Source organism: Asparagus officinalis, chromosome 8 (assembly GCF_001876935.1).
Source record: "Asparagus officinalis chromosome 8, Aspof.V1, whole genome shotgun sequence".
NCBI lineage: Eukaryota > Viridiplantae > Streptophyta > Magnoliopsida > Asparagales > Asparagaceae > Asparagus > Asparagus officinalis.
The window spans coordinates 25,224,644-25,240,017 of NC_033801.1; the positions used below are offsets into that span (position 1 = coordinate 25,224,644).

At 38.5% G+C, this 15,374-nt stretch overlaps 2 protein-coding genes across 3 annotated transcripts; one reads left to right on the top strand and one right to left on the bottom strand.

Moving 5' to 3' along the window:
- Positions 1,210–7,036, top strand: LOC109821016 (plant-specific TFIIB-related protein 1-like). The gene is made up of 7 exons (XM_020387211.1): positions 1,210–1,332; positions 1,401–1,442; positions 1,545–1,674; positions 3,777–4,341; positions 5,918–6,080; positions 6,152–6,753; positions 6,823–7,036. The coding sequence occupies exons 1-6, from the start codon at positions 1,210–1,212 to the stop codon at positions 6,746–6,748; spliced, it is 1,620 nt and encodes a 539-aa protein (XP_020242800.1). The 3' UTR covers positions 6,749–6,753; positions 6,823–7,036.
- LOC109820571 (dehydrodolichyl diphosphate synthase complex subunit Nus1-like) lies at positions 7,439–15,374 on the bottom strand. Of its 2 annotated transcripts, none has more exons than XM_020386728.1 (8): positions 15,303–15,374; positions 12,127–12,175; positions 10,178–10,466; positions 9,989–10,077; positions 9,669–9,873; positions 9,451–9,547; positions 7,864–7,946; positions 7,439–7,726 (listed from the first exon to the last, which is right to left on the bottom strand). In XM_020386728.1, exons 2-8 carry the CDS (start codon positions 12,169–12,171, stop codon positions 7,719–7,721), a joined length of 816 nt encoding a protein of 271 aa, XP_020242317.1. In that variant the 5' UTR covers positions 12,172–12,175; positions 15,303–15,374; the 3' UTR covers positions 7,439–7,718. The 2 variants fall into 2 exon arrangements, with proteins under 2 accessions (XP_020242317.1, XP_020242316.1); XM_020386727.1 differs by lacking the exon at positions 15,303–15,374 and adding an exon at positions 12,262–12,447.

Genomic DNA, 15,374 nt, shown 5'->3' on the forward strand with positions numbered 1-15,374 from the left:
TTTCTAGGAGTGTTCGACGGTTCGATATATTAGGTTTGATTGACCGCTTATCACTGTACTGATTGAGAGGTGGAGGCCAGAGACCAACATCTTTCACATGCATATAGGGGAGTGCACCATCACCTTACAGGACGTGACCGTCATACTTGGGCTCCGGATTGATGGGCCGGCAGTTACGGGCACCGATGATCATAGTTAGCCGAAGGTATGTGCTAGGTTCCTTGGCCAGGTTCCCGACTTGAGGAGTGGTGCGATGAAGCTATCGTGGCTTCGTCAGACATTTCAGGGCGGCATACCAGAGGATGCCAGTATGGAGACGCTTTAGTTTCATGCTCGTGCATACATATTACACATGATAGGGTGCATGCTTTTTCCTGATGAGAGCAAGACTCTTGTACATGCACGATGGCAGCCGTTACTGGAGGATTTTGACGTATGCGGTGCACTATCGTGGGGCAGTGCAGTGTTGGCATACTTGTATCGAGAACTGGGTAGAGTATCCCTGATACAGAATAAAGAATTCAAGGGATGCAGCACATTAATACAGATTTGGTCATGGGAGCACATTCATATTGGACGCCCTACTTTACTTGTGCACCGTGACCTACAGGGGCAGTTTCCTTTGGCGTACAGGTATAATTGTATGCACAGATTTTATTCGTTCTGAATTTGTACTTATATATTCTCTATTCTGCATATAGGTATAACGTGCGGTACGCTAAGTACCGATCAGCGATGCGCCATCGTGAGTTTTACCGAAATGAGCTTGGTGGTCTCCAACACGAACAGGTAAATATAAATCTCAAGTCGTTATGAATATTATAGTTTTTTGTTGATACTGATAAATGTTTTATTTTATTTCAGTTCAAGTGGAGACCCTATACACCACCGGAGCTCGATATGCATTCTCTTGCACCCATCTGCCGAGATACTCCTGACTTGTGGAGAGCCAGAGTTACATTGATTTGTTGGGAGACCGTGGAGATGCATGTCGAGATCGTGGAGATGCATGTCCCTTATCGTGTGCTACGACAGTTTACGCTCTCTCAGCATGTGTCAGATCTTGTCGAGCAGATTGATCGTCGGCGGCGACCTACTTCGCACCATACTGACTGGGCCGTAGTCCGTACAGCCTACATAGACAGATGAGCTCACAGGTGGGATTTCATCCAGGATACGAGGCCTACAGCTGTTGACTATACCGCGTATATGCATTGGTATTGGGGTATCACACGTAGATGGATCACGTGTGACCCACAGCCATCAGCTGGACACATGCCATGCCCATCGACAGACAGTTACATCCCTAGTGGGATGAACGAGAGAGATTACGTAAGTTTCTAAGCTAAATTATAATATTTTTTATTGAGTTGGTACTTAATAAATTGTTTACCTCACAGGTCCGTACTTTTGATAGCATTGAGGCTGATATTGATGCGCACGTGCCTGAGATTTAGGATCAGGTGGCGTTAGGACTCCTCAGCAGGATCAAGAAGACCATAGCGCAGGTATTTCATAAGACTCATATGTCAACAAGTTCGCAGGTCGTGAGGACAGGTCTCGATCATTTGGGCAGGCATACACTCGGCGCTGACGACGGCACAGTGATGATGATGCCGGCACTTGTTCGCAATCCGCATGGAGGGCCGACACTTTGCATGGCTGATGGAGCCGGTACTTCTCAGCCTCACACACAGCCGGATACTCAGATAGTCGAGGCTCATCAGCGCGGGGGGCGGGGAAGAGCGAGGGGGAGGGGGAAGAGAGGGAGAGGAAGGAGAGGAGCTATATTAGGTTGTATTTGAACTTATTTTGTTAAAATTTGTGACTTGTATGAATTTTCAGATACTATAGTTTTGTGGATCAATTATAGCTCGATATGTACTCTTTTTGAGTATTGTTTGATTCGTGCGTGTTTAAATCATATATATATTGTAGTAATTGTTGTTAACAGGTAAATAGTTGTATATATTAGTTAAATAGGTAGATGTATACAAAACATGCACAGCACAACAACCTGTGCATGTTGTGTAAAACCTGCAGCTTCACGGGAGTTCAACTCCCGTGAAGTTGCAGTCTACATTTCCCAGAGAGCGATTCTCTGCGAGATTTGGCCTGTAACCCCACGGGAGTTGAACTCCCGTGGAGTTTTAATCCTCTAATAGACTTCACAGGAGTTGAATTCCCGTGAAGTCTGTTGTTTAAGTAAATCTTCACGGGATTTGAACTCCCGTGAAGATTTTTGAAGAAATTAAACTTCACGGGAGTTGAACTCCCGTGAAGTTTAAAAATATGCCAAACTTCACGGGAGTTGAACTCCCGTGAAGTTTCGTAAAAAAAAATTTCACAAACCGACCTGGTTTCAGCGACAGGGCTGAAACGAGGTCGGTTTTTCTAATTAACTAAGAAACCGGTCGTTTTTTGCAAATAAAAGTCCAAATAGGACTGTTTCGAAAATTTGTCCACATATGAATATAGTTCGATAACAAAAATTCATAATGCATAACCATAAAAAAGACACAAAGAATGAAACCTATATGTATACAAAATAGATACTGGGAGTATGCATCTTATAAGAACCGTCCACATCTGAGCGAACAGTTCTGTCCTCTTTTTGTAAATTTAGACCCTTTTTTTTACTCACAACCACCCGACGCATGCTGATGATTCTGATACGAAGCGTTAGCATAACAAGGGAAAAGATAAGACAAAATAATGTATATAAATCATCTGATGCAGTAGTTGCTTAAATAAAACAAAGTTTCTGCAGTAGTTGCTTAAATAAAACAAAGTTTCTCAAGCCAATGCTCATTACATGTTAGATGATGCATCCTAAAATCTATAAGGTAAATTATTCGGATCTCTAAATTTTGGTCTCAAATTTTTTTTCTTAAATCAAAATATTTTTAACATACTTGAATATTGAGATGCAATCATAAAAAAAACACGTACCATATTTATGTTCTATTTTCATATCAGTTTCTCATTAAAAAACCATGTATTGCGCAAGTATTCATAACTAGGGGTGAGCACGGTTCGGTTCAAACCGAAAAAACCGACCGAACCGATCCGAACCGACCCCGAAAAAAGCGGTTTTATGAGTAAGGCGGTTCGGGTCGGGTTGACAATTTTTCAAACAGACCCGAACCGAACCAACCGAATATATTTGTGCCTTTGATTTGTGGGTTTATTGATGTGTTCGATCACCATGAATAGCAGTTGCAGGGAATTGATTCATACATAACCAATGTTCTACTGAGTCGGCTCCTTTTTTCGTCTCCACAAAGACCAAAGTCAAAGATTGCTACACAAAGACAAAGCAAGTCCGTTACTAAAAAATTACAACGTCAGAGTCTAGTATTTAATCCAAAAGGACAAGTTACTTCACTTAAAAACAGTATACATACATGAGCAAGAATAATAAATTAAAATGAAGTTAAAAACAAATACATGCTGGCATAGGGTAATAATAATATATAAAAGATAAATTGAAGTGAAGTTATACTTAATGAAGTTAGAACCGAACAACCGAACCGAACCGCACCGAACCGATTTGTAATGGTTCGGTTCGGTTTTGAATTGTAGATGGTTCGATTCGGTTGTTCAAATTTTGGTAAAAACCGACCCGAACCGAACCGTGCTCACCCGAATCATAACCGTATTTGTATCGCACTTCGTAGGTGCTTCTCCATACGGGAGCATCCCCAGGTGATCAGCGGGCACACGTTGGGCCCAGCCCAAGTTAGCCCATCCAAACACTACCCAACCACCACCAGCGTCCCGCTCCGTCACCGAGTGTCCTCGCTGCGGCCAAGATCGTAGGAGCGCACTCGCAGGTCCCCGACCAAACCTCCACCACCCCCTTTCCCTCTGGGCCCACCTCAACCCCCTCCCCCTCGTCGTCCCGACCTCATTCGCCGGAAAACCCTCGACCGCCCCCCAAGACCACGACGGCGGCGAAGACGAGGACGCCCTACAACCCACAGGCTTCGTCACGCTCTCCCTTCTCCACTGGAGCCACCCCCTCCTGGCGCGCTCGCCTCTCTTCGGCGGCACCTCGCCGAGCTCGAGCGGGCGCTGCTCGATCATCGCCGTGACGAGCTCGAGCTCCTCGGCTCTTGACCCGGCGGGGCCCTTGGTGTCGGTGGACCACTTGAGGGCTTACTTGCAGATCATCGACGTGGCCTCAATTTTAGGGCTGGATCAGGATATCCCCGATCACGCGTTTCAGCTGTTCAAGGATTGCTCGTCGGTGACCTGCTTGAGGAACCGGAGCGTGGAGGCGCTGGCCACGGCGGCGCTCGTGCAGGCGATACGGGAGGCGCAGGAGCCCAGGACGGCGGCTTAGGGTTTTTAGGGGTCTGGAAAGGGTTTCTTGATTATACAGGGATTTGATTTACAAGTTTTATCGTCACAATACGCAAATTGCAAGCCAATTCCACTGAACACCTTTTTAATACACTGCTGTTTTATTCTTAGTACAATTTGATATATCCACTTATTTTCCGCTACACATCTAAATCTGACTTGTATAAAACTATGACGCGTTCAGATGTGTCTAGCTATTGAATGTAAAGTTGAAGAGATAAAAATCCTGCTCCTCCTTTTGCAGAGTCATAAGAATATACGGTAGGTTAATGACTGGTATAAAACGGTTGTTTAGGTATGTGAAACATGTTATGTATGCATGCATATGTTCCTATGTCCTGCTTTGTAGGAACTGCCATGTTCCATCTCCGTATTTGCGCCATCATGCTCTATGTCCGTGTCCATGTTGCTTAGGTATGTACTATCCAATATCGGTAGCTAGAAATACTTCTTGAAATCCATTTTCTTTGCAATCTGCCTTCAGTATCTAAAGTTAATATCAGTTCTAGTGAGCTCGTATGAAGGTTTTCACTTTCCGCGTTACCTCCCTAAGTTAAGGTTTCCTCCTTGAGCTCGTGATTGTTATGTTATCCTTTGACCTATTACCGAGCATTAAATTGTCAGCTGGGGAGCTAGCCTGCTTTTTTCTTGCTTAGGGAGGTCTTTCGCGTAGTGCTTCGAACACAAAATTTTAACAGACTTGCTCCGACCTAGAAGTTCCCGTGTGTGACATCTCTTATGCGTTTGATTCCCATTAGCTTGTAGAATTTCAGCATCTCAGATTATTAGAAGTTGATTATCATGTTCCCTAAAGTTTGATGTAACTGTTGGAAACAAAGTTTTCTGTGACCTCTGCCCTTGCGTATACTTTCAGTTGGTCCTGCAGAGTGACTCCAGAATGAAACTCATACCCGATAAAGACTTGCTGTTATAAAATTAATTAGGCTAAGGCTTTCTGTGGACTGTTTTCCCTCTATATATAAGATAAGACCAGTTTCCATCTTTACGTGGCTTTGCTATGTGCATTCTCATTTGCTCGGGTATGATTTACCATCAACCTTTGACAATGGTTAGTCAGAAAGTTCTAGCAAGTGCACAATAGGCACTCACTAGGGGATGAGAGAGAGAGAGAGAGAGAGAGAGAGATCACCACTTGCTATTTATTTCTCTCTCTCTCGTCCACTAACGAGTGCCCATGGGCGCTTGTCAGAAAAATCATATTCAGAATACCCATATTATACTGTTTCCAGCTACAGTATTAAATTTCCTTCTGTAGAGATAGCTTAACAGAATTTCATCCAATCTTCCAAAACCTTCCAAGAACTAACAGCTGTTTGCGTTAGTAGAATTAATCACTAATGGCTCCCACATAGGTAAGAAGCCTTGAGAAGCTTATACCCTTTCTTCAGTCCAAAGAGTGCAATTTTCGCATGTCATGCACCAAAGTTAGATATACCTGAAATAACAATAATCTTTTGTATTATGTTTAGGATAGTGGGTGCAATTTCAACATTCTCTTAATTTATTCTGTGCTTAATACTGCTGATTAACAGGAAATCTCAACTGCTAGCAACCTTCCCCAAAAGGAAATAGGCAAGTATATGAAAATACTCGGTGAAGCGTTGAAACTTGGTCAACCCATCAACAGCAACTCGATATCTGTTCACATGCCTAGGTTTTGTACTCTCCTCCAGCTCAACAAATCTGCCCAGGTATCTTCATTCATCAAAACTTTAACATAAAATATGATTAGATATACTAAGCTTTGCAATATCATTCTCAGGAGCTTGCAGCACATATTGGAGAAGTTGTAATCAATAAATGCTTCTGTACAAGAAGAAACCCCATCAGCATCTCCGCTGCTGCCATTTACCTGGCATGCCAACTCGAAGACAAACGAAAAACTCAAGCTGAAATCTGCAAGGTAACAGGTCTCACTGAGGTCACTCTTCGTAAAGTGTACAAAGAATTATTAGAAAACTGGGATGATCTACTTCCACCTAACTACACTCCAGCAGTGCCCCCTGAGAAAGCTTTTCCTATGACTTCAATAACTTCTGGCCGATCATCAACTCCTAAAGTTGAAGTTCCTGAAGATAAGCCTCCAGAGTTAAAAAAATCTGAGGTTAGAGAAGAAAATGACCGTTCTTTGGCATCGTTGTATACTCGTGATTTGAATAAGGCAGCATTTTGGCAGAAAGATGAGGCTAAGCATGTACATTCTGAGTTTGATCAGAAGGTCAATACAGACTCCATAATTGATAGTAGTACAAGATGGATGAGGCAAACGAGTACTTCATCATCTCAGGGATACAATTCTTGGCAATTTAATGTACCTGGATCTTCCAATGCTCGGTCTGGAAAGCCTCAAAATGGTTAGGAAACATGACTGGAAGTGGAAGTGCTGATGGTGGATGCTGTGAAGTCTGGAAAGCCTCAAAATGGTTAGGAAACATGACTGGAAGTGGAAGTGCTGATGGTGGATGCTGTGAAAGTTAGGAAATAATAGTACGCTGCAATTTGTAGTCACTGTTCTTCGAGTGTTATATGTTAGTATATTTGCAATTTGGAATTACTATGGCAAGCACATAATTTATACTGTTTCTTGTGAGGAGTATATTGTGTCTTGTGTCGCTTCACTGTATTGAAGGATGGCTAATTACTTAGATTGCTTGTTGTTATGTTTAAAAGATGGATTTCTATTTAATTAAAGCTATAAAAATGTTAGGACCGGTTGATTTGAAAAGACAAGAGAGAGAATTAGATCCTTATTGAGCATTTGTTATTTTGCAACTTCCTGTGGCATTTATAAAATTTATAACCGCAGGAACAAAAAAGACCTGTTTCTCTCAAGTGACTAAAGCAAAACCTGGATTTTGCAAAATTTGTCGCACGCATCGGGTTATAATACATCACTGAGATTATGTCGCAACACTTGAATATTGACAATTGATTTTAGATTGTAATATTCGGGTAATGAATGAAACAGTAGGTATCAGCCTCTCTTGTATATAAGTCCTGTAACTGCAGTAACATGAGAGACACCGGAAGAGACATGGGTAACTCGTCAAGAACAGAAAAATAGCAAGTCAACTATCATAAGAAGCTCATTCGTTTTTCTACATTGAAGATGGAATGCAATTGATCAATTGATCATATCCATAACTAAGTTACACGATGCTTCTAATAATATGCTCTTCAGCTCAAGAAGATATAACTGGAGGGATGAAGAAAATATTTCAGATTTCCAAAAATCTGCACACTTCTTCCGATGTATTATAAGTCCTATAAGAACGAAAACTTTAGACGTTCGCCACAAAGTCCTTTCAGATATTCTGACCAGCTCCGTCTCATGTCCCTAACAAAACAAAACTCAGCAATGCTTAGCAAAGATAGTAAACCAAAAGCTCGCGTAGTTGGTGACATTCTCTCTCTGTAGCCAGCCAATCATATTACTAGCAGAAGTATCTATGGCTATAATTATTAGCGACATACCATAGTTTTGGTGCTTGTTTGTAAAGTCGTAAATGGCTTTTATAATGGCTCCACGCTTCATTGATTTCAAATGGCCCATATGTCTGCAGATCAGAAGGAACAATCATCTCATTAGCTCATGGTAACTCTTTTTATGTCTGAAGAAGAAACAGAAATATATTTTGAGTCATCAAAATTCATAATCGTTGTTACCATCTGCATTAGACTAGCAACAAGAAGAGAGCCATTCTTTTTCTCGCAAACTTGAAGTTTCATGAAACTCTATAATCATTTACAACAGGGAAAAAGGCTTTACCCAAATGGTTGCATCAGTCTTATACTTCAGTGCAGTTTATTAAGAGTTATCTCTTCCATTAAGTTATATCCTTCTTAATTTCTTCCGACCAAATTATCTTACACCTAATTCTATTCCTTTCTCCATTAATTATGATCTCATTGCTTCCAACTGGTGGAATTCACCTTTATCATGATTCAACCTACAATAACCAGGATCTCCAATTTATTAGTTCCAAATGCATAAGTGGAAAGATAAATGTAAATGTCTCAAGTAGGAAAGTAAAGAAGACATGAACTTCACTGTACTTAACTCATTTTATATTTATATTTTCTAAACTAGACCAAGCAGTGACTAGCGAAATAGTCCTGTCACTAAAACAGAATGGTGATCCAATTTTGACTGAATAAAATTGACTCTAAAACACATGCATATCATCTGGGGAAGAAGCAGAGTCAGATTCATCTAAGGGTTCTGGTCATTTGCAATATCACATTTTTATGAAACCAAAAATTTGTTCCCTCATTAAGAAAATGCATCATGCTGAGATGGACGGAAAAAAAAACATAAGTCATCAAATAATGATGCACCATTCAAAGTACCCAGTGTCACATAACATATATTATTGAAGAAACCTTAAGAGTCTCAATTGAGTAAGGGCAAGGGCACATGCACACTTACTCGAATGAAAAATTGATAATCATGCAGAGTGCAGAAGCAAAAGTGCCTGATAATTCAATTATTGACATGTCTATGTAGGTTCTACTGCTCTTCCTCCAAGATACTTTCCCTTGGTATGTCGATTCGTCGAACTGTAGGGTTTTCTTTAGATGATTATTTCACTTTTATTTGTTGCAAGTTACAATTATAAACGCTACTATCTCCATCTTATTTTCTCAGCATGAACCAAAGTTCTTCAAGAACCACAAATGAGAGTGGATATCATAATGGTCGCACATGTGTTTCTAGAAGTGTTACTTTAAAGGTAACATGCTTGTTGCATTCATCGTAACTAGAGAGGTTATGCCCAGTCCAAATAAAAATCTTTTTTGATCCATTGATTATACAGTTCTAGAAAAATGTATCAGGTCTCTGAATTTATACGATGAATGATGCTGGAGCCTAATAATGTTTTAGCAATAAACCAAAACCAAGCCCTAAGGAAGAAGAAAGAGAGGCCATAATAACAAGTTGTGCTAACGTCACATTTCCATCCACAAGAACCTTTCTTTATGATAAGGATTTTTCTAATATCCGTCTCCCAGATATCAATATTTAGAAATAGCTTCTGTAATTATTTGAAGAAAACTTACACAATCTCTGTGTAACGCATTCTCCATGCAGGAAATCCTAAATGGCATCTAGCAGGTCCATAAACAAGAAGTAGGTCAGGCTCCGGTCCATCAAAGCCTAAGATAAGGACATAAAGGAGAATAGAACCAATATCAATGACAAGAGAGAAAAATATGAGAGAAAAACATGTAAACCAATATCTAGTATATATCTTTCATAGACAAGAAGAATCACACACCGACTGACTTCAAAGCAGCAGATATGTCAGCTTCTGTGAATGTTGGCTCTGTCTTATTGCAGCCTTCTGTATCACCTTTCAAATAATTGGAAAGTAGGAAGTTAGCAGCTTTAGCAGCTCCTTGTTTACAATCAGAGGAAGAAAGCAACTCTATTGTTGTTTTTTCAAAACGAACACGTGTGATCGCATTCTTCAAAGAAGTATCCTGTATTTGCAATGAATTATATGAGAATCGCATATAAAAGCACTTTATACTGCATATAGCAGCACTTTATACTGCTTGTTACCAAGTAAAATTCAAGAGATGGGTCATAACTCACAGTGCATGGTTTAGCATTACAGCTGGAATTAGCCAAGCTTGAATTAGCCAAGCTAATCAGATAAGTCTCCAGATATTGTTTCAGCACTCCTATATTATAAAAATAAAAAATTACAGAAGTAAACTTGAAGTGTTATTGCTTTTATTCTTTGGTCAAATTTGTATAAAAGAGATGTGCAAGTTAGCTTACCTTCCATGTCATACAACATTATATACTTTACACCGATATCTAATAACCAATGCAAAAGCTGTTTGATTTGTGTAGCATTTTCAGCTTCTGCGCTATCTATCACAACTGCCAAGTACTGAAGTTTATGTAATGGGAGCATTCGATACTTTTGCAGAAACCCTGTTGAAATTATATACCATTTCATAACTTGGATCAGATAAGACCCAGTATGCATGATGCTGACCAATAGATGGAGTAGATACCAGCTTAATCTCAGAATATATATGAAGATCCTGGATATGTGGAGTCTCTGCACAATTTAAGTACCAAAAGAAAAAATCACCATTATAAGTGGTTTGACAATGAACTCGACATGCTGAATTTAACTAGGGAAACAACCATGTAAATACGAAGAAAGGAGGGGAAAATAAGTTCAATTACAGTCCTTAAGACTAATCTCATCACCGACCTAGAGGCAAGGCTCTTTCAAACCACTTATAATCATGAATGGCCATGTACGGAACTGAGGTTCAAGTGAGAATCTGATCTTGTGCATTCTTTTAGAATGCATACGCAATGCAGCTTTGATAGCTTTCCACTGTTGTTAGAGAATAAGAGTCAAACTGTGCTCCAGTGTCAAAGCTAAGATATGGCTAGATATGCAACAGCATGATTTAAGCTTTACATGTGAAAGGAAAACAATAGAATGTGATATAAAGCAAACTAGACCAAGTTTTGGTACTTCTTTGAATTTGGCATCAACCATGTTTAAATTCTTGGGCTATTGAGCGCCGTATCTCTGCTAGAAACAAGCAAAAACAAGGAAAGGAAAGAAATCCATTTGCTTCTCTTGTTCTCATCATTTACCATATCCAATGCGTACTTCTTCTATTTGTAGTAAAATCATCAGTGTTAGTGATCTCTGACTTTAATGTCACTTCTAATTGAGGTAAGATAACTTTGTGTTGGTACATATTTGTTATTATTATTCTGTTATGATGTTTGACTATAAATAGTATTAGGCTAACTACATAAAAGTAACTGTTGTTATGTCATTTGGAGTAAAGAGGATCCAAGTTAATGAAAAACCACTTATTTACCTTTGCTCGTGTGAGCAGGAGGTTGGCTGGTGTGGCTTTTATTTTTATTTTATTTTTTTTGGGAAAATTGTTTGGCTTCAATCTATTAGCTCACTACTTATCAGCTTAAGTTTTTGCATGAAATGGTTATTAAAGAATTCATAATAATGGAACAGCCTTCGAGTTATTATTCCTACTGGCAAGCCCATCAGGTCAAATCTATATTAATTTAAGCAGTCGTGACTGTAAAGCCACTATATAAATGATATTAAATGTCAGTTTGAAACCACAATACCACAATGAGCCGATTAAGGTCCTACATGATATTTTTCTAAAAAACATAGCATGATAAGCATTGGCTCCATGAGAATTTAGCAGTAGCTTCAAATAAGAAAAAAAAAATGAAGGTCACTCGACTGGATATATATTATCAAGAGCAAGGAGAGCAACATGATGACAGTTATTGGAGCAAAAGGGATAAAGTATTGACATAAAGAACATGGACTGTTATCGATAAATCAACTCTCTAATAGCTCTATTTCTCTGTTTTCAACAGGACCAACAAACAAAAAAAATCTAAGCAATCTATTAATTTACGAAAGATGATGATCCTTACAGCACTTAATGCAGGTAAACAACTTGTGTAACCAAGTGTTTGAGACAATGGTTTCTTTTTTTTTAATTTCTAAGTCAAATATTTATCTATTTCTTTAGTTGAAGTAGAACTGTTGAAACCAGACAAGTTGGGGCCAATTTCATACACAACATCAGTTTAACACAATCACACCCAAATATGAGAACTTGATCAAATTCCTCAGCTGGGTTTTCATTCAATTAGCATAAGACCACCTAAGAACCCAATTAATCACAAAAGTTCAAGAAATAGCTTACTCTGAGATGGGTCATCATTCTCTCCATCTCCTTATTGAAAATCATATATCTGCAAAAAAAAAAAAAATCTAAACAAATAGGCACAGTAGAGTAATGGACACCGATCGGAAAAGGAAGGGAGAAAAAAAATCTAACATTGATCGTAACAAAAGGGCGTCCATGATAAGCGTAATGTGTAGAAATCAAATAAGAGTATGAGGAAATAAAGAAACGGTAATAAAGTTAGTAGAACTCACTTTTAAGAGAGAAAGTTTAGAGATTTACAAAGGAGAAAGCACAATAAGCGTGAAGAGAAGACGCATGCAATTCATCACTCTCCTCAAAATTCTCGAATTCAGTTTAATACTTATTTTGAGGATGGCTTTATCCAGTTCAATCATGTGGGAGACGCAACGGAGACTTGGAAGCAGCGGTGCATTCAGTTTGGATATGACACTTATCACATCCATATCCGCTTTCCAAAAACGGATACAGATATTCGACGGTAAGAAAAAAATCATGACCATATCCGCAATAAATGGAAACGTATACGATTCGGATATTAGAGAATCGGATATGGATACGACACGGATATTAATCGGATATTTGAAAAACAGATATGAATGGGATATGAATTGGATATGACAAAAATTACATATGATTACAATATTTTACAATAAAATATAACTTAGAATTGCAATACACACGTACATGAAACAAAAATAGAGCAAAACGCCCTATTCAATCTGTACATATATCTATGGAACTTACATAAGAAAAATAGTTGGGCGAACAAAAATGGTAACATATGTATTGGTAGCCGAGGAATGCTCATTCCATATATTCACTGATCACAGAAACACTTAAACTCAAGCAAAAACAAGGTGCTTTAGGCATTTAATTAACTGAACAGGCCCAAGAGCACTACCCATCCTAATTCAGTCGTAGCTCATCCACTTCTCCATATAGTACAGAAAACTTGCAAACTTACAACACATTTTTCTACAATTTTTTTCATTAAATAAAGTTTCGATTACAAATTTAATGACAAAAGTGACCTACCACTGCTCACATTATTACACCCAAATATGGACAAATTTGGTGTAGTTGCTTATTTGATGATCTTTTCATGCTAATTTGGTGAATCTGCTGGATATGTTACAATCACATTTGTAATATGGACAAATTTTTAAAAACACCCATTTTCAAAATTAAATAGTAAAATCGACCTTTTCACAATAAAAATAGCATATTTTCATCTCAACTCAGTTGAAATGGGTCGATTTTGCTGTAGGATTTGTTTCTGACTACACGAGACTACTAGTCCCTTATAGTTAAAGCATGCTAATCCAATATTAGCATGTAGAACCAAAAACTAGTAGTCCCGTCCATTTCGTGTAAAGAGCCTAAAATCTCTGCTTAAAACTTGGGCAAAAATCGAAATGCACGGGACTACTAGTCCCGTGCATTTCCTGTGCACTAATCCATGCACGTTTTTGTGCATTTCCTGTCCATTTCCTGTAGAAACTTAAAAAGCAATTCATATAACACCATAAACTCATTTACAAATCTAAAAACCCTTTGAAATATCTGACCTACATTTAGATCAAGTTCAGCCCTCACTTCAGGCATAATTAGCTTACATATATAAGAGCAAGATGCAGAATAATGATCGACATCCACCGACGGATTGCAACATGTATGAATTCCGTAATATCTAAATATTACAAATTACCCATTTGATGATTTTCTCACAGCTGCATTTAGCAAAAGACATTTCATGTTTCTCTCATCTTGCTCACTTGCATGTTCTACATCAATCTTCTCGTTAAAATAATATTTTACATGGTAGTTTGTTGCATTAGTTTTCACCGGCTTGAATTTGACCCAATTCTTGATAGATCATTCTCGGATTGCAAAGATCAATGCTTCCTTGCTCTCGAATAGATCCCCTTTTTTAAAAGTGAAGTCCTCAGGTCGTTAAAAATTTGGACCAACATCAACAAATTCAGCTTGAGAAGTATTTATCCAATTCTCATTATGAAACTCGTCGAGCAACGAATTTTCAGCTTCCACATAATCATTGTTAACATTAAATTAGTCCATCCAACGGGAGTCATCATCGATTCCAGTTGCTATCAATTTGCATGCCATCTTCTTCAATACATTCTAAGTCATCATTTGCTTCTTCTTCGATAATTGATCCGATCGGTAGCTCACCTGTAACATGGTCTGAAGCGTCGTTAAATATAGTATTTGACGTCCCACCAAGAGAAGGCTCACTTAAATGTTGTAGTTGAGACCACGGCTATTGACTTGGAGATGTCATAAAACCACTCGATTCATTGTCTAAGTTAAGCATCCGAGAAAACTCTCCCTGAAGTTGTGAAACTTGGGCAAATTCGTGAATCGGATACTTCTCAATGAACAACTCAATTGACACTTGCTTCTCGACAAATTGTTTCATGTCATTCAATTCCTCATCATCGTCGGTAATCTCCACGGCAATAGTTCTACTCTGATTTATCGGACAGTTAAAGAACACCTTAATTGCATGCTCTGCTTTATTAATTTTAGTAACTCTGTGTATTTCGTTCATCATCCCATCAAAATTACATGACTTAGACAGCATAAATATTTTTCTAGAACCTCCCTCATACATAGGCATATTATTCACTCCGACGCCGAGGCTCCCATTGAAGAAGCAAATAATGGGTATAGAGCTTGCCATCGAAACTGAAAAACAACAGTTCATCATATGTAAATAATCTATTATAACTAAAAATATTAATCTCAATTGAAAATCAAATTTAAAACCCTAATCTCAAGTGACAAGCAAATAATAGCTAAACCCTAACCCCCAAATCACATTATTCATCATATTTCACAAAATAAAAACTAAAAATTTTCATATCCAAAATCATAAACCCTAATCAATCCATATCATTCATCAAAATTCTCACAAAAAATTACAATTCAAACCACAATTTTCATATCCCAAATTTCACATCCAAAATCATAAACCCTAGTCAATCCATATCATTCATATCAAAAATTAAACTAGAGGATAGTGATTTTTAGACCCTAATCCTACTCAATCCATATCATTAGTGTCTGTTAATCAAAATTAAACCCTATTCCTACTCAATTCATATCATTCATCAAAATTAACAACAAAATTGAAAAAAAAAATTAACCTTGATCGGAGCTTGGTGGATGTGTTCGGCGGCGGCTGTGGTCACGAGCTTGGTCGGAGGAGGAGGCGGCGG

Bases quoted from the DNA above. Each gene is read 5' to 3' on its own strand.
- LOC109821016 (XM_020387211.1), top strand. From the start codon at position 1,210: ATGCATTGGTATTGGGGTATCACACGTAGATGGATCACGTGTGACCCA. The intron at 1,675-3,776 runs GTACTTCTCAGC...AACCACCACCAG, and splicing joins TTGCATGGCTGATGGAGCCG to CGTCCCGCTCCGTCACCGAG. The intron at 4,342-5,917 runs GGCTTAGGGTTT...TACTGCTGATTA, and splicing joins GCGCAGGAGCCCAGGACGGC to ACAGGAAATCTCAACTGCTA.
- LOC109820571 (XM_020386727.1), bottom strand. From the start codon at position 12,287: ATGGACGCCCTTTTGTTACGATCAAT. The intron at 10,078-10,177 runs GTAAGCTAACTT...TTTATAATATAG, and splicing joins AATGTTGTATGACATGGAAG to GAGTGCTGAAACAATATCTG. The intron at 9,548-9,668 runs GTGTGTGATTCT...TCCTTATCTTAG, and splicing joins TGCTGCTTTGAAGTCAGTCG to GCTTTGATGGACCGGAGCCT.